General features: G+C 44.4%; 3 protein-coding genes and 1 non-coding gene across 4 annotated transcripts; 1 reads left to right on the plus strand and 3 right to left on the minus strand.

Annotated features, from left to right (window-relative positions):
* Positions 1-4,456: 4,456 nt before the first annotated feature.
* On the minus strand, positions 4,457-7,399 carry LOC117842311 (remorin). The gene is made up of 5 exons (XM_034722711.2): positions 7,119-7,399; positions 5,846-5,902; positions 5,680-5,767; positions 5,146-5,227; positions 4,457-4,893 (listed from the first exon to the last, which is right to left on the minus strand). Exons 1-5 carry the CDS (start codon positions 7,240-7,242, stop codon positions 4,693-4,695), a joined length of 552 nt encoding a protein of 183 aa, XP_034578602.1. The 5' UTR covers positions 7,243-7,399; the 3' UTR covers positions 4,457-4,692.
* A 2,244-nt stretch (positions 7,400-9,643) lies between these two features.
* On the minus strand, positions 9,644-12,058 carry LOC117836896 (ascorbate-specific transmembrane electron transporter 2). Its single transcript, XM_034716420.2, has 4 exons — positions 11,795-12,058; positions 10,801-10,849; positions 10,521-10,723; positions 9,644-10,154 (listed from the first exon to the last, which is right to left on the minus strand). The coding sequence occupies exons 1-4, from the start codon at positions 11,936-11,938 to the stop codon at positions 9,846-9,848; spliced, it is 705 nt and encodes a 234-aa protein (XP_034572311.1). The 5' UTR covers positions 11,939-12,058; the 3' UTR covers positions 9,644-9,845.
* Positions 12,059-12,946: 888 nt separating this feature from the next.
* Positions 12,947-13,018, plus strand: TRNAP-UGG (transfer RNA proline (anticodon UGG)). Its single transcript has one exon. It is a non-coding gene; the product is annotated as a tRNA-Pro (tRNA).
* Positions 13,019-14,869: 1,851 nt separating this feature from the next.
* On the minus strand, positions 14,870-23,605 carry LOC117866442 (protein SHORTAGE IN CHIASMATA 1 homolog). Its single transcript, XM_034750650.2, has 10 exons — positions 23,258-23,605; positions 23,000-23,083; positions 22,789-22,863; positions 22,648-22,704; positions 22,471-22,554; positions 20,015-21,975; positions 18,875-19,082; positions 17,583-18,314; positions 15,854-17,419; positions 14,870-15,170 (listed from the first exon to the last, which is right to left on the minus strand). The coding sequence occupies exons 1-10, from the start codon at positions 23,525-23,527 to the stop codon at positions 15,054-15,056; spliced, it is 5,154 nt and encodes a 1,717-aa protein (XP_034606541.1). The 5' UTR covers positions 23,528-23,605; the 3' UTR covers positions 14,870-15,053.
* Positions 23,606-25,285: the final 1,680 nt, after the last annotated feature.

Here is a 25,285-nt window from a genome sequence, read left to right on the forward strand (position 1 = left end):
GTGCGAACAAACAGCAGGCTGAGTTCAACGAAGCAGCGCCACCGCACGCAAGCGGAATTGCGGAAATGAATCGACTGTCATCTCCCTCTCCCGGACTCTGTTGAAACGGAACGCAGGCGCGGTCCAGACAAGAGGCTCCAGCTACAGGCCGTCTCAGAGCCGAGCTCGTGGCCTCGCAGCCGGCCGGAGCAGCCGACGGGGACGGCCATAAATGCTGCTCTGGGCATCACGCAATGAATGTGGAGAGAGGATGGTGCCATGGTGTGGTGTGTGTGGGGGGGGGGGGGGGGGGGGGGGGGGGGGGGGGTTGAGAAGGGCCAAGGGCCCAAGGCCATGGCCATGCATGCCCTTGACGCAGCGGCGACGCATCAGCCTGGGACAAGCATCGGAGTCGTAGGACGGGAGAGCAGAGCAGGCCGAACAGCGCGCGTGGAGGGAGGCGAGCGAGGAGAAGAGATTTGCAGAAGCCGCACCGCAGCAGCGGGGGAGCATTGATTGCATGTGAATGTGCACTGCCTCTGCCACCCACGTCAAGACGGGGATCGAGAGCGGCGAGCGCGAGCGCGCACGAACGCCACGCTCTGGCCGCCGATTTGACTGGACGGAGTGGTGCGGGCGTGGGCGGCGAGGGCGCCTTGGCCGAGCGGCCAACTAGACGGCAACAGCGAGGCGGGCGGAGCTCCCATGGTGGCACGAGCGTCGTCCCCGAGCGATCCTCCTCGGCAGCACCACCAATGGCAGCGAGTACGCGGACCCCCCTCGTGCCCGCCCGGAAGGAAGTCAGGCCGAAGACAGCGCAGCGCAGCAGTGCAGGTCAATAACTGCGTCCGGAAAAAGGTGCGCTGCCGCTGCGCCAGGGAGAGGGGGAAGAGCGCGAGAGGAAGACGAAAAGGCTGTGCCGATACGGTGCGTCAGATTGCATTCAATGGTTGGGGGAAGCTGTATCCCAACAACGACGTTTTCTGTGCTCCTTATCATAAGCGAGGAGGAACAGCACAACACAAGAAATTGGCTGTAGCTGTAGACGAAAGGGATCGTATATAGTTATTTTTTTCTTGGATCGAATACGGATATAAATAGTGTCGAAGATGTGTTGATATTCGTTTTATTAGCATATTAAATATTAAATATCCGAATTCGGAAACGGAATCGATATTGAACGTCTAGATTCGGATACGAACTATCCATTTGAGATGGAGGTGTTTGGATCCTCGGGCTAAACTTTAACCCCTGTCATATAGAATGTTTGACACTAATTAGGAGTATTAAACATAGGCTAATTACAAAATCAATTTCACAACCTCTAGGCTAAATTGCGAGACGAATCTATTAAGCCTAATTAGTTCATGATTTGATAATATGGTGCTACAGTAAATATTCGCTAATGATGGATTAATTAGGCTTAATAGATTCGTCTCGCGATTTAGCCTAGGGGTTCTGCAATTAGTTTTGTAATTAGCTCATGTTTAGTCCTCCTAATTAGCATCCGAATATCCGATGTGACACGGACTAAACTTTAGCTCCAGGATCCAAACACCCCCTGAGTGTCTCCACCCCTTCGGTCAGACAAATGGACGGATAATATCTATACCACTTTCATCCTAGCAGCTTTCCGAGTATTTGGATCTACTAATCTGATGATCTGAATTGGTATATATAAGATTTTGAGTAAAAAAATTAGATCCTATATGGAATATGCGGTTGTTATGTGATATCACGTCCGGTGACTCAAATGCAGCGAGCACAACCGGATGTGGACGCTGCTCTGAATGAGATGTTCAACCTCAACGATGACGAGGTCGAGGCGATGGACAATGCCCTAATCGACATGGTTGGGAAGGTATCGATGACCTACTAGATGCGATAGTACATGAACCTGCTTAAGGTGAGTCTCCATCTGGTGACGGATGTAACAGTCAAGCGGCGGCCAACAATGACTGTAAGTTGTGGAGTTTGCGAGGATTGAGTGGTGTGCAATGTTTAGAATACTGGCTTGATGTTTGGGGTGTATTGAGTGGTGCGATGTGTTTGTTTTGATGCTTGGTATTGGATTGTTGTTTTTCCATTTTATTGTTTTGCTCAATCTGAGCTTTTATCTTTTTTTTAATATAATCAACAACTCTCCTGCCTGGTTTGTTTTAAAAAAAAGTTACATGATATCAGAATCATAAAATCTTAAACGTATGGATCGTATCAGGTAAATTCCTAGAATTAAGGTCATGAATCAAAGAAATAAAATCGAAGCGTAGAATCATGTCCTTTTAAGAAAAAAAAAGTTATATGTTATTGCTTGTTTTCTTACCTTGTCGAGTGAAACGATTCTGTATTCTTGCCTTGTCGAGTGAAACGGCCAGAAGGTAATAAGTTATTGCTTGTTTGTAATACCTATCCATTTCTATAATTTTTTTCATTTAAAACAATATTTTGATCTCCCTCAAGAATCTGAATCAAAGTCTTTTATCCAAACGGTTCTACAAAGTGGTTCTGATTCATCGGAGAAACATTTCTTAAAAAAATCTGAATCCGAAACGTTGTTTATATGAGATAAAATTATGCATGAAGCAAACACTGGCCCAGACAAGTGCGGCGGAAGGTATGTTTGATGTGATTAATTAGTTTGGGCTACAAACCAAACAACGCACCGTCTTTACTTATGCATCTCCGTGTAAAATGATACTCCCTCCATCCCTCCATCCCAAATGGTAAGGAGAGTTAAAACATCTCAAGTTTGATCAAAATTATAGAGAAAAATATAAAGATTTATGACATCAAATAGATGTACTATGTATAATTGATAAAGAATCTAATGATACTTAGTTGACATCATAAATATTATTATATTATCATATAAATTTGATCAAACTTGAGATACTTTGACTCTCCAAGATTCTTGAAATGACTTACAATTTGGAACGGAGGGGGTACGTTGCATCTTACACGTGGAAATGACATTTTCTTTTTGAAATTTGTCATTCCTCGGTACACATTGGTGCAAGTTCCTGTAGCTTCTTCTACTGTATGCCTTGCTCTCGTCAGCGGCTGGTGACAAAAGACCAAACCTTAGGTACTGTGCTTTCAGCAACAGGAACACATCAGTTGCACTGTACTATAGGAGTATAGGTAAATGAGAAAAATCCCAAAAAAGCTATGGCATGGGAATCATGACGAGCACTCCGTGTATCCAACTACTGAACTACAGTCACACTGCGCGCACCACTGTAATGCTACATGTTTGCAGACTTGCAGTACGACATATAATTGCGAGCTACAGGAACTTTACAGATAAAACGGATATGGTTCCGGAAAGAATCTTTGTGTTTGCTTGTGTCTTTTACCGCCAAATTGGTTTAGGGAAAGAAGAATCTTGCGCTTCCTTGTGTCTTTTACCGCCACATTTTCTGCTGCAGATCATAATCAAATATACTTCTGTTGGGCAGCAGTGCTTGCGCAGGGAAATAGAGATGCATAGTGATTCTGATTCAGAAAGGTATTTCTATATCGGCCAGAGGCCTTGATGCACTGTTATATGAAGAGTTAGCTTGACTGTGGCACCTTAAAAGATCTTTAGAGTCATTGAAAATATACAGTGGTACAATAGTTTATTTTGATAAAGTTTCCAAATAATCCGAGTTTTCATTTTTGCAAGCACTGTTATAGAGGGGGAGGAAAGATGGCTGAGCTCTCCAACTCTTTGCCAGTAGGTTAGGGCTGCTGGGTTCTCCGCTCCCAATGAATCCAACGGCCGACGTCATCTAAAAAGCTCACGGGTATAAGCTTGGGCCGACCTACACGACGGTCCAAGAAGGCCCTCCCAAGCGCGCGCGCACAGACTGGGTGAGACTTCATCAATGTCTCTGTAGGAGGGTCCTGGCCTCAATCCAGCCCAGCTCCTAGCCTGTGAAGATCATGAGGTTTGTACCGCGCGGGCCACCTGCCTGCCGCCTAACGGTGCGGCCTGCCAAAAATCTATCCTGGACCGCCCTACTCCTCACCTCTCACACCGGCGCGGCGGCGCCCGCGTCGCTGCTGCTTCGTACATCGTACCGCCGCCGGACCGGACGTAGGGGCGAGTCCCCGATCGACGTGGTCGTGTGATTCGCCAGAACGCGCGCGCAGCCTCGCATCGCACTTTCCGGCGCGTGGTGCTCGGCTCGATGCACCGCGTCCGCAATCAGCTGCCAACCAAGTCGTCGAGGCGCAGCCAAATCACAACCATAATCCGGGCCACACCGAACAGCAACCCCATCGCCGTCGGTAGAATCGTTGAAGCCTCTTGATTATCAATACGATTTCTGTAGTAGCACATGTTTGGAAGTTTTAATATGGAGCCGTTCGTGCGTAACGTTAAGTTCTGAATCTAAACACTGAACACAAGGGGAATGGAAAAAAATTTCGCAATGAACTGGAGCGTCAGCCTTATTTTTTAACTGCATGCGAGTGTTCCTTCTCACACTAGTAAGAACAAATCATAGTACTACTATATTATACCAACAGATTTCTGTCTCCATATATAGAGCACATTTTGGAACATGAAGGGTAGGATTTACAGAGAATAAATAGAGGGAACAGTTACATATATAATTACATGATATGAATATGAGTAAGCAGCACCATATACTTGCAGCGCACAAAGAAGCAAATAACTTAAACACGTTGCCAAATTTCCGCGGAGCATCAACTTCAGACGTTTCCTTACGCCCCAAAGCACCCAAGAAATTTCTTTGGGGCTAGCCCGGTTGCGCGATACTTCGCCGCCATCTCCTCAGCCTTGAGAACTTCTTCACCACGCTGGGCCATAACCATGGCTCTCTTCTCTTCAGCCCGCCTATGGATGATTGCCTTCTTGTTCTTCATCTTCTCAGCATATTCAGCCTTCTTCTTTTCAAGTTCTTCCTGAACATTAGCACCAAGAGGTTAGATGTAATTTTTTTTTCCTAAAGAAAGTCATGACATGTCTATATTATGATCTGCCTATCACTAATATTTTTTTCTTCTTCTGAAATGCAACTAGAACAACACTAAAGACTAAACCACTTTTTTTTTAATCAAAGCAAAGCACTTTTGAAGACCTTAGGGTAGTGCTGAGCAGGATTGACTCATCGGTATAAACATGATGTAACAAGAAAGATAAAAACGACAGCTTACTTCCTTCTTTTTGAGCTGAGCTTCTACGACTGACTTCTTTGTGTTCTCCCATGAAAGAATAATGGATTGTTTCTTAGCAGCCCTGTAAGATAGGTATTAGTTAGTGGATCCAAAGTCACAGTTTTCTGATTATTTCTTGATATATACTAGTACATACACTTTCTAATGAAATCATGAAAGTACACAACTGCAGAAAGGAAGGACTTGATTTAATACCATTTCCTTCACACGTTTGTGATCCTTCTTACTGGAGTCGTTCCCTTATGTTTGAATTAAACAGACTCTACCACACCATTGTATCTCAAAAGAGGGAGTCTTTAAGTGCCATCAATGAAAAATTTTATATAGCATTTTCCAAGAATGGGTATGTGTTTCTTTTTTGTTTGGGGAACAATTTTGCTCAAAGAAATAACCAAAGAATAATAGAAAAAAGTACCTATTTTTTATGCCGAAACAAAAGGTGCCCGTGAATATTGGTAATCCCACCAACAAACACAAAATTGACTATGTGAGAATACCAATTTGAAAACATACTTGTGCTCTGCTTTCGCCTTCTCGTTCTCTTCCCATGCTTTAATCAAAGAGGTCTTCTTTTCCGTTTCCACCTTCGCGAGAGCAATGTCTAAATGTAGGTTACTTTAAATTAGTCGATTTTCATTATTGACTCAAAGGGAAGGATAAGAAGGATCAAGAAAATTACCTCTGTCATTTGAGTTCCTTGGTGCGTTCTTCTCAGCAGAAGTTTTATCAGCCATCTCTGGAAAGCATAAGAATGCATGGACAATCGGACATTATTCAGAATTTAGAATAAATAACTTGACTGAACATATCGCCCTAAGTAAAACAAGCAATAGCATTCAAAAAATCATGAACTTTTAAGCTTCATGCACCTTTTCTAGAGTGTCAGAACAAGTCATACATAATGGAGAAATTGATACAACCTCATACATTTTTAATAGTCATGGTTTATTTTATTTCACCAAGCTGGATTATTAAGTTCCAACTTCCAACTTGGCGTTGAAGTAAAGCGCTCTGAAAAAAACTACTATCGACAAGGCATCCTATCGCCTGCACTTGATAGCCCCGAACATGATAAAATACATAATTAGCAAACTTGTCAATCTATCTCATAGAGTACCTTGCAAGACATGGATCAATATTTCATTACTTTGAAGTTTGGAGTGCGATTGGATGCTACGGAATTCTTTGAAGTTTGGAGTGCGATTGGATGCTACGGAATTGGTAGGGTATGTTTGTTCACCAGCAGGTCTGCAACTTGTGGTGAAAACTGAAAAATAGTTTCTGAAATGACACGACCACCTGAAGCTATCTATTCTGGTCAGTTCCGTTATGCTGACAATTGCTGAATTGTAGTAGGTAATCATGATGTAGGATTAGGAAAAAGGTAGCACCAGAGAAAAAGGCCTTTTGGAGACCAAACCTTGAATGCATCAGTTTGAAAGGATTAGCTAATGACAATTTTGTTTCAGAGTTCAGACCGATTTAAGGACTGTAATCTGCAGACCAGAAGTTTCTGAAATGGCAAGCACACCTGAAGCTATCTGTTCTGGTCAGTTCTGTTATGCCGACAATTGCTGAGTTATTGCAGTAGGTAATCGTGATGTAGGATAAGGAAAAAGGTAGCATCAGAGAAAAGGCCCTTTTGGAGACCAAAACTTCAACGTATCAGTTTGAAGAGATTAACTAATGACAACTTTTTTAAGCGGACCGATTCAAGGACTATAATCTGCAGATCAGAAGTTTCTTGGCTAAACGACCTGATATCTGGAAGGATTCTGAATTTGATACGATTGCAGAACCCATGCGACAAACTGTCAGCGCTCTGGAAAATCACGAAGAAAAACTGTACTCATATGTGCTTTGTTCGAAGAAACTGAAACTCGCATGTCTCTGCTAGACTGCGCTACTACTACTACCATAAAGCTCAAGACAGGGTGAAAGGAAGTACTCACTGTCGACGACGACAAGGGCCTTGGAGTCACCAGCCGGCGGCCCGGGCGCCGGGACGACGGCCTTCCCCTCCGCCACGTCCTTCGCGGCCGGCGCCTCCGCCTTCTTCGGGCCCTCCGCTGCCATCGCCCAGCTCTCTCTCTCTCTCTCTCTCTCTCTCTCTCTCTCTCACACACACACACACACACACACACACACACACACACACACAGGCGAACCCGCGCACGCTGCCGAATTTTCTCGACTTGTTTTCGCCGCTGCCGGGCGTGTACGTGGCCGCACGCTGGTGCTCCCTGGTAATATATACACAGCTTCGTCCGCGCCGGCCGGGCCTAGCTGGCGTGGAGCGACTAGCGAGAGGTTCGGAGCTCGGAAAAAAGCTTCGCGAGCGGGCGCGCGAAAGTAAACGCAAGTTGGGTGTAGCCGTAGGACACCCGCTGTGCAACGGTCTCAACCGCTCGTTCCAAAGCAGCCAGCTTTTCAGAGCTTTCTTCTGTTCTTCATCGGAGACTGGAAATTCTCGAGCTGTATCAGCCGCGTTCTCTGAATCTCTGTACTTCTGAGGCTGATGCGATGGTGTGTGTATTTGTCACCGCGCGACGGACGTACCGGATGCCAGTTGCCGAGTTCTTCAGGTGGTGTGGCTGCTCAGGACTGAAAAATGATGCAGCTCCTTTTCAAAAAAAAAAAAAATGATGCAGCTTCCAGACAGGCAGTGTGAATTGATTCCACTGTGGGGTTTAGTAATTCTTTTTCTTTTCTGGAATTAGACTACCATTGTTAGACGGCTGAGATGCGAATGGTTGTCGGCGCCAATCGAGCTTGGATAGTATACTGTAAATGTTTAGACTCAATCATAAGCCGCGTTCTCCTTCCTTTCAGGTTCCTGCGTCCATCAACTCTGTTTTATTTCAGGCACATGCTGATAACCTGTAAAAGAACCGCATAACGATGAGTGCCTTTTTTATATTTTATTTACGCATTAAATCCCTGTCACGATGCACCTTGCCTTATCAGTTATGCATTGCATACTCTGATAACATCTCACGGGTTAGTGTTTGTCGCGCTGTGTCTTTGCTCTGAACTTTCTTCAGAGCCCTTTTACCTTTGATAAAGACTTCCGTTTCCTCTATGATCATGAGTCACGGCAATATGGAGGATATTTGGCAATGAGCTACTCGTTATGGGTTGTCGCTGGCGCATCTATTATATTATTCAAAGTGCCTGTTCCTTTAAATTGTGCTTAATGCTTAATTCTCCGTTGGATCATCACTGCCTCACTGGCCGCATAACACAGGCAGGATTGGAGATTCTGACAACGCCAATGCACTCCAGCTAGGAATATAATCTAACTTGTTCTGTCAATACTCAATAAGTAGTGTATGAATCAAGTAGGAGTAGTCACTACTCACTAGATGCCCAAACTTAAGAGGAGTTTATCAAGTAGTAGGACTGTAGGAGTAGTCACTACACAAACTTCAGCACAAACATGTTTTAATTTTGTTCGGTACGTTCGCAAGTTTATCACCAAGGTATGACAGTTTTTGACGAATCTGTTCGGGTTTGGAACTTTGGATAGGCAGGCGTCATACCACGTTCCCAGTGTGAGCATCTCGTACCTTTTTTTTTTTGTGGTTGAAATAAGTCTATTACACCAGGACTGTTTTCGAACCGACGCACGATTGGGGTCAGTCTTCACTGCAATGTGGTGCACGGTCTTTGTTGCTTTGTGTTCAACTTCAGCACTTCCTTATCAAAAAGAAAAAAACTTCAGCACTTCAACTTCTTGTTTTTTTTTCACGTGTTTAGCTTCTTTTTTACTCACGAGATCGACTGCTTTTTTCTGGGCGGTCACATAAAGATTTTCTCAGTTCTACATCATCGAAGGACTGTGTAGTAGGAACAACGTTTGAGAAAAGTATAGAATTTTTCAGAATTCTGATCTCTATATTAGTATATTTATCCTCTAATCGCTCGACGAGGTCAGGGGAAGTGATCTATCGATAGTTCAAAAGTTCGCTTTCGGGTTCACCTCATGTGGGCCTACTTATTGAACCAGTCCAAGCCCACGAGTCTCCTTGGGCCAATCTAAGCCCATAAGTATGGCCCATTACGAGTTGTCTTCACGGTAAGTTGACTTTATAATAATAAGAGTCGACTAGGACGCTATCCATTTATCTGTAGGCAGAAATGGACGTGTCTTTATCGCGAATCCCAATTCACAATCACACCATTATCTAGGGTCAGCCGGTGCATCATACAGTCCTAAATGACAAATATGCCCCCCGCCATCTTATCTGATCTCGATTAGATAAAGCAATAACTCCACTATGCTTCCCCATGGATTACAGCAAACCATTGCAACTAGATGCAAATTGAGACAATAGGCAACTCAATTATGATGTTGAACTCCTATATAACGTTTCTCACTTCCTGTTAGGCAGTTTCAGTGGCTGCGTCTGAACCAGGACAATCCAAAATAAGCACAATTTGTAAGAAAGACCAGCAAAACAATAGAGAGAGTATATTTATCAAACAGGATATTCAGTCTTGCATATATTAATATATACTGAAAGTTTGAAGTACCATAATGTATATACACACACAATGAAGATGCAATATCTTCTTATTGTGACAATTCCAGTACCTTCTCTTCTTTTAATAACGAGACACATCCCTATGGTAATGCCCAATCCTGTCATTTGTATCTTCTGTACACTTCATTCGAACTAGCTTTCTGGGATTGGAGCATAACCCTGTGGTTCTTCCAGGCGAGCCGGAGCTATAGCAGCTACCACGACAGAAGCACCAAACAGCACGACAACCAGTGCTGTGAAGTTCACCAAGAATGCCTCTGTACCATACTTGTCGAGGCCTCCGCTCTCCAGGAAAGTGAGCTTCTCCAGAAAGCCGAGTGATGCGTTAGCCAGTGCTAAGATGTAGACAAAGAGCCCAAATAGTATGTGCCAAGGAAGGACGCTCTTCCTCAAGTTTGGTGCAGCACCAGGGAAGAAGAATGTAACGAATCCGAATATCCACTGTGATAGATAAGGAAAACATAAGGACATTCAAACACTAGCATAAACATACAGTGCCTATTCTTGGGAGACTTCAAACTAAAATGTAACTTTGCAGTTCAGTAACTGTTTTATTCTTTCTATCTTGTAGCTCTGAAAACCAATTCAGTTCCTCATGATGGTTGGTTGTTAACCTAACTAAAAAGAACAATCATGAAGCCCACCAGTTACTGACAATATGTGCCAAGTTTTATATTCGAAAAAAATAGCATGTCTAGGGTTGATATCGTTCAATAAAAAATATCAGCCAATTCATAATAAGGGAAATAGCGTATCAATTCATAGTCACAGAAGGAATCCAGGTTTGCAAGCATGTGTAAATATTACCTGAATACCATATAAAATAATCGTTCCGATCCCAATCCAAGAGTGCAGACTGTAAAGATTGGCGATCCCACTTTCATTGTGATTTTTGAAAGCAAAGTATATTCCAACCGCACCAAGGACAAGCGCAATCCCATGGAGAATTAGATGGATCAGCTTAGCCGTGTCATGGTTCAACGTTGGAAATGCCTTGTATACCATTATAGCTGCCAAAATGAATGATGTATTACTAAACTGGAAATTTTGTTCATGTCCAGAGGCTTGAAGGCATTCTTATCATTACCTTCACTGCCGATAATAATATATCCAATCAGCATGAGAACAGGATGAACCTGCAATATCTCAACATCAGGAATATTCAACATGTGATGGATTTTAATTGCTAATGTAAAGTTAGTCAATATTAAGATGCATTAGCATGTAATTAGGTGATGACTAGTTGACTGCCAGCAGAAGCATGTGGCAAGTTGACATTTAAAATACAGGTGCTTTTAATTGTGCTCCATTTCTGCTTATATATAATAGTCAGCATCAAACCATCATTTCAGAGTTCTCTCCCTTTTCCCATCAGATAACCAACCAAGGCTAATGATCATCCATCACCCAATTCCTAACCAAAACCAAATCAAGTGAACAATGCTAGTGCCTCTGAATAAACAAGGAAACCTTCTATTGACTATTGGACCTCTTGTGGTCACCCCGGCAGAACACATTAACTTGCTAATCTCAAAGTCTGAAAAAGTGTGGGTCCTATATACCTACCTCACGGCCCTCGTCCATCGATCAGAAATTAATATTGTGATGCTTTAGTGAAATAAAATCAGGCTGATTAATCCCATTCCATCCCGAATAGATTGGCACAGATTTGATAATTTACCTAAGCTATGAGTCAATCACAGACGCCAGATAGTGAGATAGTCAGCTATAGGGTGTTGTTCATCACCAGGTACCACGAAACAGAGCCTTCGTATGAGGAACGATTAAGAGTCAGTTAAGCTCCCCCAAACCAGTTGTGGAAATCACCAAACTAAGTTTACAGCAATAGGATTAAACACATCATCAGTACTACAATGTTCCGTTTTTTTAATCTTAATCAAAGTTCAAATTTCTGCACTTTTTAGCTTGTGAAGCTGCCTAGACTCGCTCGACGCGACATCAAATCTTCCTGATGCAGGACAAAAAAACAAACAGCGCCTTATCCAATCCAAGAGCAACAGTCCTTTCGAGAACAAAAAAATAAAATCCAGGAGCACAGCACGGGAGAAGGCATCACTCACGTTGAAGATGAGGTTCTTGTTGGTGGCCTCGATGGCGAGCCCGCCGCGGAAGTGGATGGCCCAGACCAGCACCATGGCCGCCGCCGCGACGGCCAGCACGTGCGCCACGTACGTGAAGGGCGCCGCCCGCACGCCCAGCGCCATCGCTCCCCGACCCTTTTCTTCCTTCCCCTCTTCCTCGCGGCCCCTTGTTCCGTGTTCCCTGCACGCGGTGGCCTCCCCGCGCTGCTGCTGCGTGTCAACGGCAACGGGCGATGAGTGGAGGGAGAAGAATGCGGGAGCGTGGTGCCCCCGCTCCGTCCCCTATAAATGGCACGAACCTTGGGGATATTTTTTTTTTTGGGGGGGGGTCTATTTAGTTCTTTTGTAGAGGATTTTTTTTAATTCAGTTTGGCGTCTGGTTTTATCTCCTCCTGGGTCCTGTTCTGATCGGCCATGGCCAGGTGGGCACCTCCCCATGTCTGTGCATGATGGATTGGAGGGTCGATGCGAACAAAGGAGTTAAAGAATTTTTTACAAACTTTGTCAGTTTCGGTGGAGCTCATTTCTTGTTAAGCTTATAATTTGTAGAATCGCATCCATTGCCCCATCATTTGTGGTCAGGTTTTAGCGAGCAGCTCGACTGGTTACTTCACGCCTGATCCGTGGCGTTCGTGTGCCCCGTATAGGGCGAAAGGGAACCACGCGCCCGCGGGGCCCAACACGAGAAAGCGACGGCGAACGGGGAGCGTGGAACGATTAACACCGAGCAGCCGGCGACCGGGGAAGGTTGTTGAAATTTGTGAACCCAAGACCAGAGGACACCATGGTGCTTATCTGCGTATAGTCTATGCGATGTGACACCTTCCTTCGTGACCCTGGTGTACGTATCTGAATCTGATGGTGACCAGCTGCCGGGCCCGGCCCGGCCCTCGAGCGTTCTGGAGCCACCTACTTGTAACTGTGAGATTTGCCAGCTGACAGGAACGCCTTCTCCTCGTCTCCTGGGATTTGAGGAGCGTCGCGTTGGCAACGGTCCCCCATCGGCGTCCCCTATCTAACTTTGCGGCGCCGAATCCTCCGTTGGTCGTTGTCTCAGTGGGGGAGGGGCAGGGCGTTGCGGTAGCATCAGTATTATTTAAAATACTAATTATTGGAACTAAATTCAACACAGGGCATTTGGTCTAGTGGTATGATTCTCGCTTTGGGTGCGAGAGGTCCCGAGTTCGATTCTCGGAATGCCCCTTTTTTTGCCCTTTCTTTTTTTGGTATTCACAAATTCACGTGATCTGGTTTTTTTCCTTCTTTTTAAATTCGATCTTTTTTTCTATATTGCAAGTAGATTGATGCATTTCTGCAAATAAATTGCGATCCTGTGACTCTGCGTACGTACAAACAAATTAATGTTTTTTTACCCTTTCCTTCGTGGCAAGTGAGTTCACAAATTGACGTGCAAATTGAGCTGTTTGTTTATTTTTTTAGTTCCATCTTCTTTTTTTCTATCGCAAGTAAATTGATGCATTGCTGCAAATAAATTGCGGTCCGTTGACTGTGCGTACGCACAAAAATATAAATGCCTTTTACCCTTCCCTTCGTGGCAAGTTCACAAATTGGCATGCAAAATTTAATCTGTTTTTTAACAATTCTATTCAGAAATAAATTCTGAATGATCGTGCGTACGCACAAAAAAAATCCTAGTCCTACTGTGCTAGCCTAGCCTTACAGAGTTGTATACTTGTATCTGAACTCTTCCTCGCAAACAGAGAAGGAGCGAAAAAAAACTGGAGCACCCTCTAGCTTGATTTGCTATCGTTGGCGCCAAGGGAACTGCTACTCGGCTCCTCCATCTGCTGCGCACCGCTCGTCTGCGCCGTCGGCGGCGACTCGACCGCCTCTCCTGCCAACCCAATGTTCCCCGTGTCCTCTTGCATCTCACTCTCGGCCACGGGGGCCGCCGCCGCGCCCTGCTGGCCGGCGTACCCCGTCTTCTTGTTGTGAGGAGGAGGAGCCGGCGCGCGCGGGCCGTACGGGAACGAGCGTGGCGGGCCCTGGTGGCGCGGCCGCTTCGGGAACGGGCCGTGGCCTCCTCCTTGGAATTGGAACGGGCGGGGGCCCGGGAACCGCCGCTGCGGCGCGGGCGGGGGCTGGTGCCCTTGGAAGTTGAACTGGCGGTGGTGCTGCGGCGGCGGCCGTCCTCGGAAGCGGAACGCGGGCGGGCCTTGCTGTTGGAACGGGATCGGCGCCGGCGGGCGGTTCTCCAGCACGTCCGGAGGCAGATCGCCTCTGTCCACGAGGTACTCCGCGGCGAGGCGGCCGGCTGCCATCAGAACCTGTTCCTTCTCTCTCGGCGTCATCTGATGCTCGGGCGGCGCCGGCGGGCGGTGGGGCGGGCCCCTCCCGTAGCGGAAGCCGCCGCCGCCGCCATTGCCGTTGCCGTTGCCATATGGCCCGTATCTGCCGGGCGGGGCGCTTGCACGCGGGTAGTAGCCTCCAGGATGCATCGGTCTTTAGCTCGATCGACGAGCGTAAATAGATTTCTGATGCGGAAGCCCGGGAGACGAACGCGACACGATCGAACTTGACGGGATGGGGGGATGATGCCGAGTTTTAAAGGGCGCGGAGCCACAAGCCCGCGTCGGATTTTGGTTGATGATCGGTGTCGTGGGCAGCGCAGAAGGAGAAGTCCGACTACGAGCAGGTGTCGAATTGATTTCTGAGATCGTAAGCCAAGCAATCGTCCCCGACTCGGGGACACAGAAGTTTCTCAAGCAATGTGGCCTAGTATCTGCCAATTTTGAGATATTATTGATAACTCACCAAAAATAAATAAAGGCAGAAAATCGAACCAGACGCGCTTGGGGTGTTTGTGCCGTCTCGTAAAGAAAACAGTCAAAAGGCCTCCGCTAACATTTGACATACCAGAGTATATCGAATAAGAGCAGCAGTAGACTCCTGTAATATGGGCCTGAGAACTTTCAGTCTGATGTGATTTTGGCAACACTGGGATAAATAAAGGACTTTTGAGGATGCACACCTTAGGGGATATGTGATGCAACATTCCATCATTACCAGGAGTGCTAAAAATAATATCATAGATGGACGGGTAATAGAGTGACAAATATATTCATTCCATCTACCACAACGTTCATCATGGTTTAAGTTCTCGTTGAGACACAGTAGTTCATGGATTATCTTCACCAATTAAAACATAAAAACTGTACTTGTTGTGGGCACTCTCTCTCTCTCTCTCTCTCTCTCTCTCTCTCTCTCTCCAAATAATCTAAGTACCTTCTTCCCGGTATCTTTTCCGGAAGCCACATCCAACACCAGGGCTGCTTTGATGTCTCCAGACCAGCTTGCTTTGCTTTTCCTTCCCATATGTTGCAAATGAAAGTTTCTGCAAAAGATTATCCAGAGTAACTTAGTTGCATCCCAGTTCCCAGACACTAGCATACAACAGAGGGAAAAAAAAACAGCAGTATTGTCATGTATGTGGATTATTGGGGAGGGAGGAGAGGGTGGCCGGCGGCCATGGAGGAGGCGCAGAGGGAGAGGGGGCGGCTAGGGCTGGGGTGGTTACTGTTCACGCTGCAAACAGTAACGTGGGGGAGGCGCTGGAGGCTGGAGAGCTGTTTTAGATGACCTTAGCAAACGGTAGGATGGGACCAAATCCTTTTTCCTATCCGTTTTCCTACTTGATTGAATCCATTGCCCCTCATATTTATGGGGAGGAGACGACTTGACTTATTACAAGCAAACCTAACTCGACTTGAATTACAAGACTCTTCCTAAATCCTAACCTAGACGGGCTCTCAGCGGCAGCCGTGCACGCCCCTTTTGTGGGCGGGTTGGGCTTGTTGGACCATGTGCTGACCCTGTTGGGCTGGCTCCACGGCCCAAGCGCCCTAGATGCATGACAAGTATATGTAGTATGTACATTCATAAATTTTTACAGAATGTGACATTGGGTCTGTAAATTTTTCTATAAAAGTTTCTGATATGGTAAAAAAATGAAATTAGTACTATATAAGTTACATGTATTGTGGACACCAAATGCAGCAATGGTTTATCAGAACGTACCTGTCTTGCCCTCTTGTCAAGAGGAGTCCATGTAGGCTCAATGGACGGCACTATGCTCTTTTCATGATTTATACTTGGCTGTGCCTTGAAACCTGTTCTTACGCTATGGCTCTGTGCTTTAGTTCCTCTTCTGCCTTTGCCATGCCTGTGAGCCCCATTTGAAGGGCTCTGATCCCTCAAAGGAGTGTTTATATTTCTTCGATATCTGAAAGATTCAGTATTTGCAGGGTTCTGGTCTCTCGAAGGAGTGTCTGTATTTCTTTGGTAACTGAAAGATTCAATAGGAGGAGCACTTGGAATTCTATATGAGCTATCCCTCAGTCTTGAATTTGACATTGCTGCTGAAGAATTGCATCTAGATCGCTCTTGGCGTGCTATTCTATTTTCATTCATCTGCCTTAGATAATCCATTTCCCACCCTGAGCCTTGTGATGCTCCATGATAACCAAAATCCTGTTTCAGAAAAGATTGAGAACTTGCAGGACCCTGCATTGTTTCTTGTCTTGGTTCATGATACCTGCTGGCCAGATCGTTTCTGCGAGAACTTGTGGCCAAATCCCCATGCAAATGACCTGTCCTTGTTTGATCTATACCACACGAAACATCCCACTCACCAGGGTCATTACTGATCTCCGGTGCGGATGGAAATGTTGGATGGCTGGAAGTTCTGCAGAATGATGATCTGCTGGTGGGAAAGGAGCTTCTGATTGGCTGTTTAGCTCCCAATTCAGGTTGCCAGGAGAAATCGCATGTGTCCACCATACTGCTAGTCCTTTCACTGTATGTTCTGAAGTTTGGAGAGAACTCACTGATGAAGCCATCATCTATCATCGGATTCCTAGCAGCTGCATCCACATCATGCTTTCTTGGCTGATAAGAGACACCTTCCCTCCCCATATTCAAACTTTGATCTACAATAAAGATTTCTGGGAGCTCAGGCATTGTATCCTCTATGGGAGAGAATTTCCTTAACTTAGACGCTGAGAACACCTTGTCATGTTCTACATAATCACCACACAATTGATCACGAGGGTTAGGGCAGGCAGGATCATTGATTGCTACTGAAAAGTCTTGCATGGGGCGCTTTTTCTTTTTCCTTGGGGGCTGCAATAATGCACTGCTGATATCTGAATCTATGGAAGAGCATTCAGTCATTACGGACCTTGATTCACCTAGCTCACCAAATTTGCACAAAGCACTTAAGAGAGAAATGCTCTGCGGTGGCAAACGATACTTTTCAACAGCCTGAGTGCGTTGCTCATGTGACCATCCAAGGAAATCCACAAGACAGGCAGAAGAAATTATCATGTGGGCAGACGGAGGAATAATAGAAGGGAATGCTGTGAGAAATGATTCGGCCAGACTTTCGGATTCAGGTATATCTGGAGAAGGAGCTTGATTCTTCCTAACCACATTCCCGATGCAATCGAGAATGATTTGATCTGTTGATTTGGGTGCTTGTGAGAAAAACAGCTGCAAGTTCATGTCCAGGCTAGCAGCTGAAGCATATAGAGAATCAGATGCCTCCATTACAGCAGAAAGGAAGTGGTTTTCAACCTCGAAGACCTGCAAAGTGGAATAGACAAACCGTTCTGTTACAACATACCAAAGTTAGCACGAAAGAATAAGACAAACAAGTGTAATATATGCATTCACAAGCTGTCAATGGTATGGCATGACCACTTTATTAGGGAAAATTAAGTACTTCGACAGGAGCGAAACCAATTACCATTATGCAGCCACTGAAACAGAAGCTAAGTGACATCAGAATGTTGGTAGCAATATCTTCTATAAAATTTGTTATACTGGATGCGTCCGCTGATATTGTTAACTCACTGGACCCAAAGGTTCCGGTATCATACCATAGTAAACAAACTGTGGCACTAAGTATTAGGTCCACAGGCAGATCAACATCTCGTTCTACAATCTGCATTCCTTCTTTCTCCAAAGCTAGTATCTGCTGATAAGATGATCTTCGAGAGAACAGCATATGCTTTCCATGATTTCCAGTATTAACAACAATCACCACCTCTGGGGCAGACAATCTTCCTAAGTTGGTGCTGTCAGTTTTCACACTGAAAGGGAGGTCACTAGCTGATTGGTTGTCTTGGGGAGATTTTATCACATTGGTAGATACAGAAGAAGTGGAGCTACTCTTCTCAACTGCATGCACACTTTTTTGTGAATTGACAGTGGCTATTTGGTTCAAGGAATTGAGCTGTTCAGCTGCAGGCACAAAGTTGTGTGAACCGACAATATTCTTTTCATCCAGATTTCCCTGATTGTTAAGTTGACCATCCACATGAACTTTTTTTGATGGATCAGTGATGAGGTGATTGCTCAGCTTTTCCTGCAGATGCTGCTGTTGATTTGTTGCTGGTATAAAGTTCAATGAGTCAAAAATACGCATTTTGTTCATCTTTTCCTGCAAGTCTTTCTGAAGTGTATGCAAAACAGCATCCTGCAATAATCAGGAAAGGAACACTTAGGCACTTCGGTGTTAACAGAAACTATTGCTGCCCCATTAGTCATTTGAGGCCTTCAGTGTGGAATGTGGACCCTCTAAAAGACTTTTGAACATTTCAAAATGCAATGCATACCATTTTCATTATCCACATGTAAAATCCATGTTCATCAAAACTAGGAATCATGGATACAAAATTTTATGTGTAAGCTGGTAACACAGTTATTTGCATTTTCTCTGTTACACATTTGAATAAATTTTGGTGAGTGATACATAGGAAAAAAAAGATCTATTTTAACCTCCATCTTTGGTCTAAGAATTTATGGAATTCCTAGAGAGGAAAGAGATACTCTAAGCTTTGTATGTAATCAATAAGTTTTTATTAAGAAACTTAACTTGAATGGATAATAGAGACACCTACAAGTAATAAAACCAGACCCACATTTCATGTTAAAATGCATGTGCGCTTCTACAGAAAACAGCTTTAAGTTATGAACACCAGGATCAGAATGGATATAAAGATTGAATCAGTTCGAGTGCAAAAGAGTGATTGGTACCAATGTGGATTTCGGATCCTTGTCCGTATGATTGTCCTCGACAAGAGCAACTGGAAAATCTTCACCATCGACTGGGACATAGAGGAAATGCAGTGGTGGCAAACCATCTAATTTGGGAGCCAGGGATAACAAGGTAGATGATTTGTTTGGACCTCCATATTCCAGTATCATGCAAAACTCACTGAAAGGGAATGATGCTGGAATGTTCCTTCAGGATGGAAAAGAAATGAGTGATATGATATTTGAGAATAGATACGCTAAAATTATAAAGCACACAAAAACATTTTACAGAAAACAATAAGATAGTTTTTGGACAAATTTTTTTTTAGTGTTTACTGTATCATGTAGATATGACCTTGATGTGATTTTGTAAGGTGTTACACCATGCAGTATCTGCATGTGCATCAAAATTTTCAAGGGCTAAAGTGTTTTGTTTTCTGATTTCAGTTATTATCAGAAAGAATAAAAGGTTACAGAAAGATCCAATAAGTAAGCAGGCAAACTACTTACAGAAAATATGCTTCTAGGCTTGTATTATGTACAAAATCCAATAAATGAAACTAGACTGGCAAACAAGCAGAAAAAGTTGATCAATTCATACACTTCCACTCACAACCTTAAAGTTCCGTACAGTTAAAAATGATGTGAAACATTCAGCTAGTCTCAAATTATAGCCAAGATTCTTAGTGTCACAATAGACTGAATTAATTATAACATTTTTTTAAAGGACTAGTAGCTGAACATGTGTACTGTAATGCTGAAACGAGAACTGATTGCATCCTGCCAGAAATTACACATTGTTTGGATCAATCTCTAGTGCATACAACAGTTGGAGAAATAACTTCACCAGTTATAATAAATTAATAATATCACTCATGATCCTACCAAAACTATGCCTTTGGGATCCTTCAATCCAAAGCATATTTTTATACATATTTTATTATATATGAATAGCAGCATACCATGCTTAAGAACGTAAAAATATGAAAAGGTTATCATGAAGATTAACTGGCTAACTGCAAGAACCAGATAATATGTTTCTATAGTTGATTTTATTCGTAGTAACAAAACTGAAGAGACCAGGAAATAGTGCAGATAATTGGCTTAAATGCAGCCTAATTTCAATTCCAACGGACTTACTTGTTATCTAGCAGAATGCAGTCTGATTTCCATAATTCTTCTAGCATCCAAGTTTTAGAGTTTGCCTTGACCACCGGATCTGAATAAGTTGCAGAAGGGTATGTTCCAACCTCAGCAGATGTCATCTTCATGGCAGTTAGCTTTCGACCCAATGGCAACCAGAAAGCTCTATCAGAAACTATAAGAATCTTTTGACCAATTTGGGTATTAGATCTAAGGATTGCCTCAATGTCAGACAATGACGGATGAGACTCAAACAATTGCTTTTCAGCTTTCAACCGTGCTTCACCAATGCAGCATTGAATATTTCTTAATGTCTCAGGGATATTTTGAAAGCTTCCAGTCAAATTGCCTATATACAGATAGGCAGCATGCAGACCAAAGAAACATAGGTAATATGCAACCTGCTTCAGTGCATACAGTACGATAAGATCCATTTTATCTTCATCTTTACAGGGATTATACAAACCTTCTGAACCTTCTCCAGTTATCAGCTCAAGAAGCTTTTGCTTTGAAATGCTTAAACCTTGCCCATCTGAGAAAAAATGTCTGAAATATGTACTTTCTTGCAAAGCAGATGTATAATTTACATGGATGTCTTTGATAAGGCCTCGGATAAGATCTGAGAGGCTGACAGGATGAATCTCTATGAGTTTGTCAACTTTTGGTCTGATTGAAAAAGGAACTGCTTGTTGTTTTGAAGGTGGGATGTCTAAAGTAGACACATTCTCATTATTCCTTACTTTATTAGTGACATTCTTGACATTCAAGTAGTAGTTTCGCACATTGGATCGTGACATTGACTCAAACAAGGTTGATGCCTTTTCTGAAGATTTCTCCATGTGGCTGTGACCTGTAACATCACTTTCTTGTTTATACTTCTGAGCTGTTTCCAACTTAGCTGATGGATCATGAGATATAGGCTCAGGAACATAATAAATCTTATTCCGCATGTCCTCATGTTGAAGCTTTGAACTTCTCTGATACTCCTCCAGAAAATCAATGCCAAGAGCTGGCGTTTGTTGACAACTAATTTGCAGCTCAGAACTTAAACCGCAAGGTTTTACCTCCTCAACCATGCTTGCATGAGTAGAACAGCTCTCCCGGCTGCATGGCCCTTCCGATAAAAGATGCCAATCCAAATAAATTCCATCTGCTGCAGATAGAGGAAGTGGTTTCAGGGAGCATAGTACTTCTTCTATAGGGAGGAGCATAGATCTCACTGCTTTATCATCAGTTAAAATAGGCGTAGGTAGTGATTTGAATTTATCATCAACTAGAGTCAACTCAGAGCTAACCACCGATTCATAAAAACTCCTTGCTTGATCAAAGTCATCTTTGAATATTTCATCAGATGCATTCATCTCAGCCTTCTCTGACTGAACAAGCATCTTGAAGGCGTCATCAGAAGGAAAGTCGATGATCTCTACTTCCTCCAAGAGAATAGAGCAAGGCAAGTCTGAACAGGTACCATCAGGTTTGAGAGGGTATAATGCTGACTTTTTCTCGAGTAAAATATTATCATTGATCCTCACAAGATCCATTTCTGCTACATCCTTTGCTGTAATTGGTTTATCTGCTTGATACTCCACACGTGGGGCATCTTCACAAACAAAGGCCAACATGTCCATATCACATGATCTCAAGAACTCAGTTGAGTCAAATGATGGAAGACAAACTTGTGCTCCACCATTTAAGTTTTCAGCAACATTAAGAAATATATTGGATATCACTGCCTTTGCTGGGCACTCATCAAGCTCCCAAGAATTCCTACTAACCTCCAATTGAGGTATTATTAAGCCATGCTCTAGTCCTGCAATTTCCAAGCAGTATCCATCTCTTGCATAAGGACAGTCCTCATCATCGGCATGTTTTACAGGAATTTTTTCTACTTGATAAATAGATTCTGCAACTTCAGCCGGATATGTTATTGTTGTCTCAGTGTCAATATCAATGAAATCCTGTGAGAAATCAGAAGGAAGTTTCAAGTCAATGAGACTGAAAAATTATATAGTCAGAATGCGATACTTTTTCAGAATCACAAGGGAATCAATTCGGCAAATGGACATCCTAATCATCAGGTGTCTACTCTTGAAACCACAGACGCAAAACTAAGGAAACCCTGTGTTATATTATCATGCATACATTATGAAATAGGCAACCATGAAATTTTATTTGAAAACAGTAGATCTTAATGATCGCAGTTAACATATACATGTCAAGAGCCTGCGGATCTAAGCACAATATTTTCATCCATCTCTCAGAACAGAACTGCAGCTCCAAACATAAATGTAGATTAGTGATCCTAATTAAGATGTGGGCATGTGGCATGCCAAGAGCTTGTGGATCTAAAGCACAATATGTTCATTCATTTCTCACAACTAAATTGCACCTCCAGAGACAAATGTGGAATACAGAGTAAATAGCTTAAATTTAGATGGGACAATGTAGAGCACCAGATGGATTTTCACGTCTGGGACACCAAGCGAAAAGGTGACACCACCATCCGGGTCTTCATCATCAAACGATGCAATTTTTCTCTGCAAAACGTTTGATGTCACAAAACAACAGAATTTGAGCCAGAGCAGGAAACTGCATAACAGTATAGGAAATACCACTGAAATACATCTTACCGGCAGGTCATCGACCTCTACAACCTCAAACTTGAGCTCCTTCAACAGCTCCCATTTCTAACACCAATGATGCACAAATTACACATAAATCTCCTATGAAACAATCACAGCATTAAAAGAATAAGCAGAAACTTCGATCACCTTGTCAAGTGCAGAGGCCCCCAAACTGGATCCCTCTTCCTTCTCGCCCTTCTCGTGGCTCATCTCGTCCAATCCCTAATAAACACACACAACTTTCAAAAATGTATCCACGGGGGGGGGGGGGGGGGGGGGGGGGGGGGGGGGGGGGGGGGGGGGCAAGTGAACAACAAATCCGAAAGTGTACGGAATCCAAACATGAAGCTTCACTTGCCTTGTGGATTTCGAAAGCAACAGGATCCGTCGAGCTAAAACCTTTCCCATACACACCCCTACCGTAGAGATAATCATCCAAGCCCTGCGTACAAACTCCCGAGTTACATGGAAGCACGAGATTCCACACATGGTAGGTAGCACGGAATTGACCAAAATCACTCAAATCACCAGTTCATCACCAATCTGAGCTGCCCTCACTAAACCCCTAGTCCCCTACGACTAGAGAACGAGAACCACGAATGCGCGGCGGGCTCACCTCGTCGGCTGCGGGGATATCCGGCACAGGCAAGGGCTGCGGGATGATGGCGGCGAGGAACTCTGAGAGCGCGGAGCCGACGGGGAGCGAATCGAGATCATTCTCGGCGACGCTTGCGACGGGGAGGAAATCGGCGGGGAAGGGGGACGGGTTGGGGAGGTGAGGATCGGGAGGAAGAGTCGGGACGGGGAGGGAAGGGAAGGGTTCGGAGGAGGCGGCCGCCGACGGCGACGGCGCGAAGTAGTCGGCGGCGAGGAAGCGAGTCCGCATGGTGAGGTGCCGCGGCGGGGGAGGGAGCGGTGGGGAATGTGAGGAGTGAGTGATTTTGCCGTTGAGGGGTTTGGAGCAAAAGCAACTGGCTGTTCAGACGGGTGTGAATTCCAAGTTTCAAAATTCGAATTCGAACACGACGAGGTTGAGGAACTCGTGTGATGCGATGGTGGGCCGAACTGCTGTGGGTTTTGATGGACCCAAATGCCTAAAGCCCAGTAGATTAGCGTGAAGTAAAAGCTTCTGCTCGAAGTCCAATGCAAGGCCCGTTTGATCAGTAGCCTGAGAACTCTTGTCTTTTTCCGTCCACGCTGTGACTATGGTCTATGAGGCCGCGGTGCGACCGTGCGAGGCTGACACTATTTTTTGAGGAAACATGGTAGGTGCTCTACCTTTTCCTTATAGTAGGAAGCATGTGTGGATATTTACAGTCTGTTCTCCGAACAGTTGAAAGGAGAAAAAGGACGAAAAGAAAAAGCAAACGACAACAGCTGTGTGTGTATATTACATGGTTTACTGAACTACATTAGCAGCCTCCCTGTACGCCATTATGTCCTGCTTGATGACACCGGTTAGTTGGTCGAGGGTCATGGCCTTATTTTAGAATACCCTCCTGCATCTCTCCTTCCAGAGGTTCCAGGCTCTGTATGTAATCACTGGTAGGAGATTTCCGTTATCTGCCGGACCTGCTTTTGTGAGCAACCGCCACCATTTACGGACTGATTGCGCCCTTTGAGCCGGTATCTAGAACTGACCCCATTGTGCGATCCTTTGCCATATGCCATACACAAGCTGCCATGATGCCATGGCGTGGACAGTCGACTCTGCCGTTGTGTGACAGAGTGAGTAGATGGGATTGGCCTGTCCTCCACGCCTGATGATGCGATCCGATGTTGGCAATTTCAGCTGCAATAGGAGCCAGATGAAGAAACAACACTTGGTTCTTGTTTAGTTTCCAAATTGGGAGTGGCAAAGTTTACATTTTGCCATAAATGCGCAACTGTAGCATTTCGTTTGTATTTGTGAATTATTGTCCAGACATTGACTAATTAGGCTCAAAAGATTTGTCTTGCAAAGTACAACAAAACTGTGCAATTAGTTTTTGATTTCATCTACATTTAATACTCCATGCATGTACCGCAAGTTTAATATGATAGCGAATATTTTTTTTTCATAGTGTCAAAGTTGGGAAAAGGGGACTAAACAACGCCTTGTTTTCAACCTTTGCCATCCATATAGCCTGCCAATTGTTATCGATGATTGCTCCAGTGAACTGCAACTTGTATGCTGAGTTGGCTGTGTGCTTCCGTCAGCTGTGAAGCGCCAAGCAATGGAGTCCAGCTGTTCAGTCAGTTGTACTTGTGAGAGCTGCGTCCACAAATCAACAAATTGACGCAGTGCCGTTTCCGAAGAAATACGACGCAGGCCCCTCATCCATCTTCTAGTTGGCAGAGCCGCTACCACCGTTTGATTCTTTCTCCAAGCCAGTGCATAGCATTCAGGCACGATTTTTTGGGGTGCTCTGCCACTGAGCCATCGGCCCTTCCAGAAGCTTGTCCGTTGTCCGTCTCCCATGGTGATAGTGGTGCTCAATCTGAATAGTTCTTGCTCTGCCGTATTCAGTTTAATATGCATTCCAGTCCACGGCTATTAGTTTGTCCACCGGAACCAAGACCATCGTAGCCGGAGTGCCCTATTGAAGCATGCCAGGTCCTTTACTAATCCTCCCAGTTTTTTTTTGCCCCGGCAAGCCCTGAT

Source organism: Setaria viridis, chromosome 1, assembly GCF_005286985.2.
Source record: "Setaria viridis chromosome 1, Setaria_viridis_v4.0, whole genome shotgun sequence".
NCBI lineage: Eukaryota > Viridiplantae > Streptophyta > Magnoliopsida > Poales > Poaceae > Setaria > Setaria viridis.

Bases quoted from the DNA above. Each gene is read 5' to 3' on its own strand.
- LOC117842311 (XM_034722711.2), bottom strand. From the start codon at position 7,242: ATGGCAGCGGAGGGCCCGAAGAAGGCGGAGGCGCCGGCCGCGAAGGAC. The intron at 5,768-5,845 runs GTAATTTTCTTG...ACCTACATTTAG, and splicing joins AAGGAACTCAAATGACAGAG to ACATTGCTCTCGCGAAGGTG. The intron at 4,894-5,145 runs GTAAGCTGTCGT...GCTAATGTTCAG, and splicing joins CTCAGCTCAAAAAGAAGGAA to GAAGAACTTGAAAAGAAGAA.
- LOC117836896 (XM_034716420.2), bottom strand. From the start codon at position 11,938: ATGGCGCTGGGCGTGCGGGCGGCGCCCTTCACGTACGTGGCGCACGTG. The intron at 10,850-11,794 runs GTGAGTGATGCC...GAGATATTGCAG, and splicing joins ACAAGAACCTCATCTTCAAC to GTTCATCCTGTTCTCATGCT. The intron at 10,724-10,800 runs GTAATGATAAGA...TCATTTTGGCAG, and splicing joins TATTATTATCGGCAGTGAAG to CTATAATGGTATACAAGGCA.
- LOC117866442 (XM_034750650.2), bottom strand. From the start codon at position 23,527: ATGCGGACTCGCTTCCTCGCCGCCGACTACTTCGCGCCGTCGCCGTCG. The intron at 19,083-20,014 runs GTAAGTCCGTTG...TCCATCCTGAAG, and splicing joins TGCATTCTGCTAGATAACAA to GAACATTCCAGCATCATTCC. The intron at 15,171-15,853 runs GTACGTTCTGAT...AATCTTTTGCAG, and splicing joins TTGACAAGAGGGCAAGACAG to AAACTTTCATTTGCAACATA.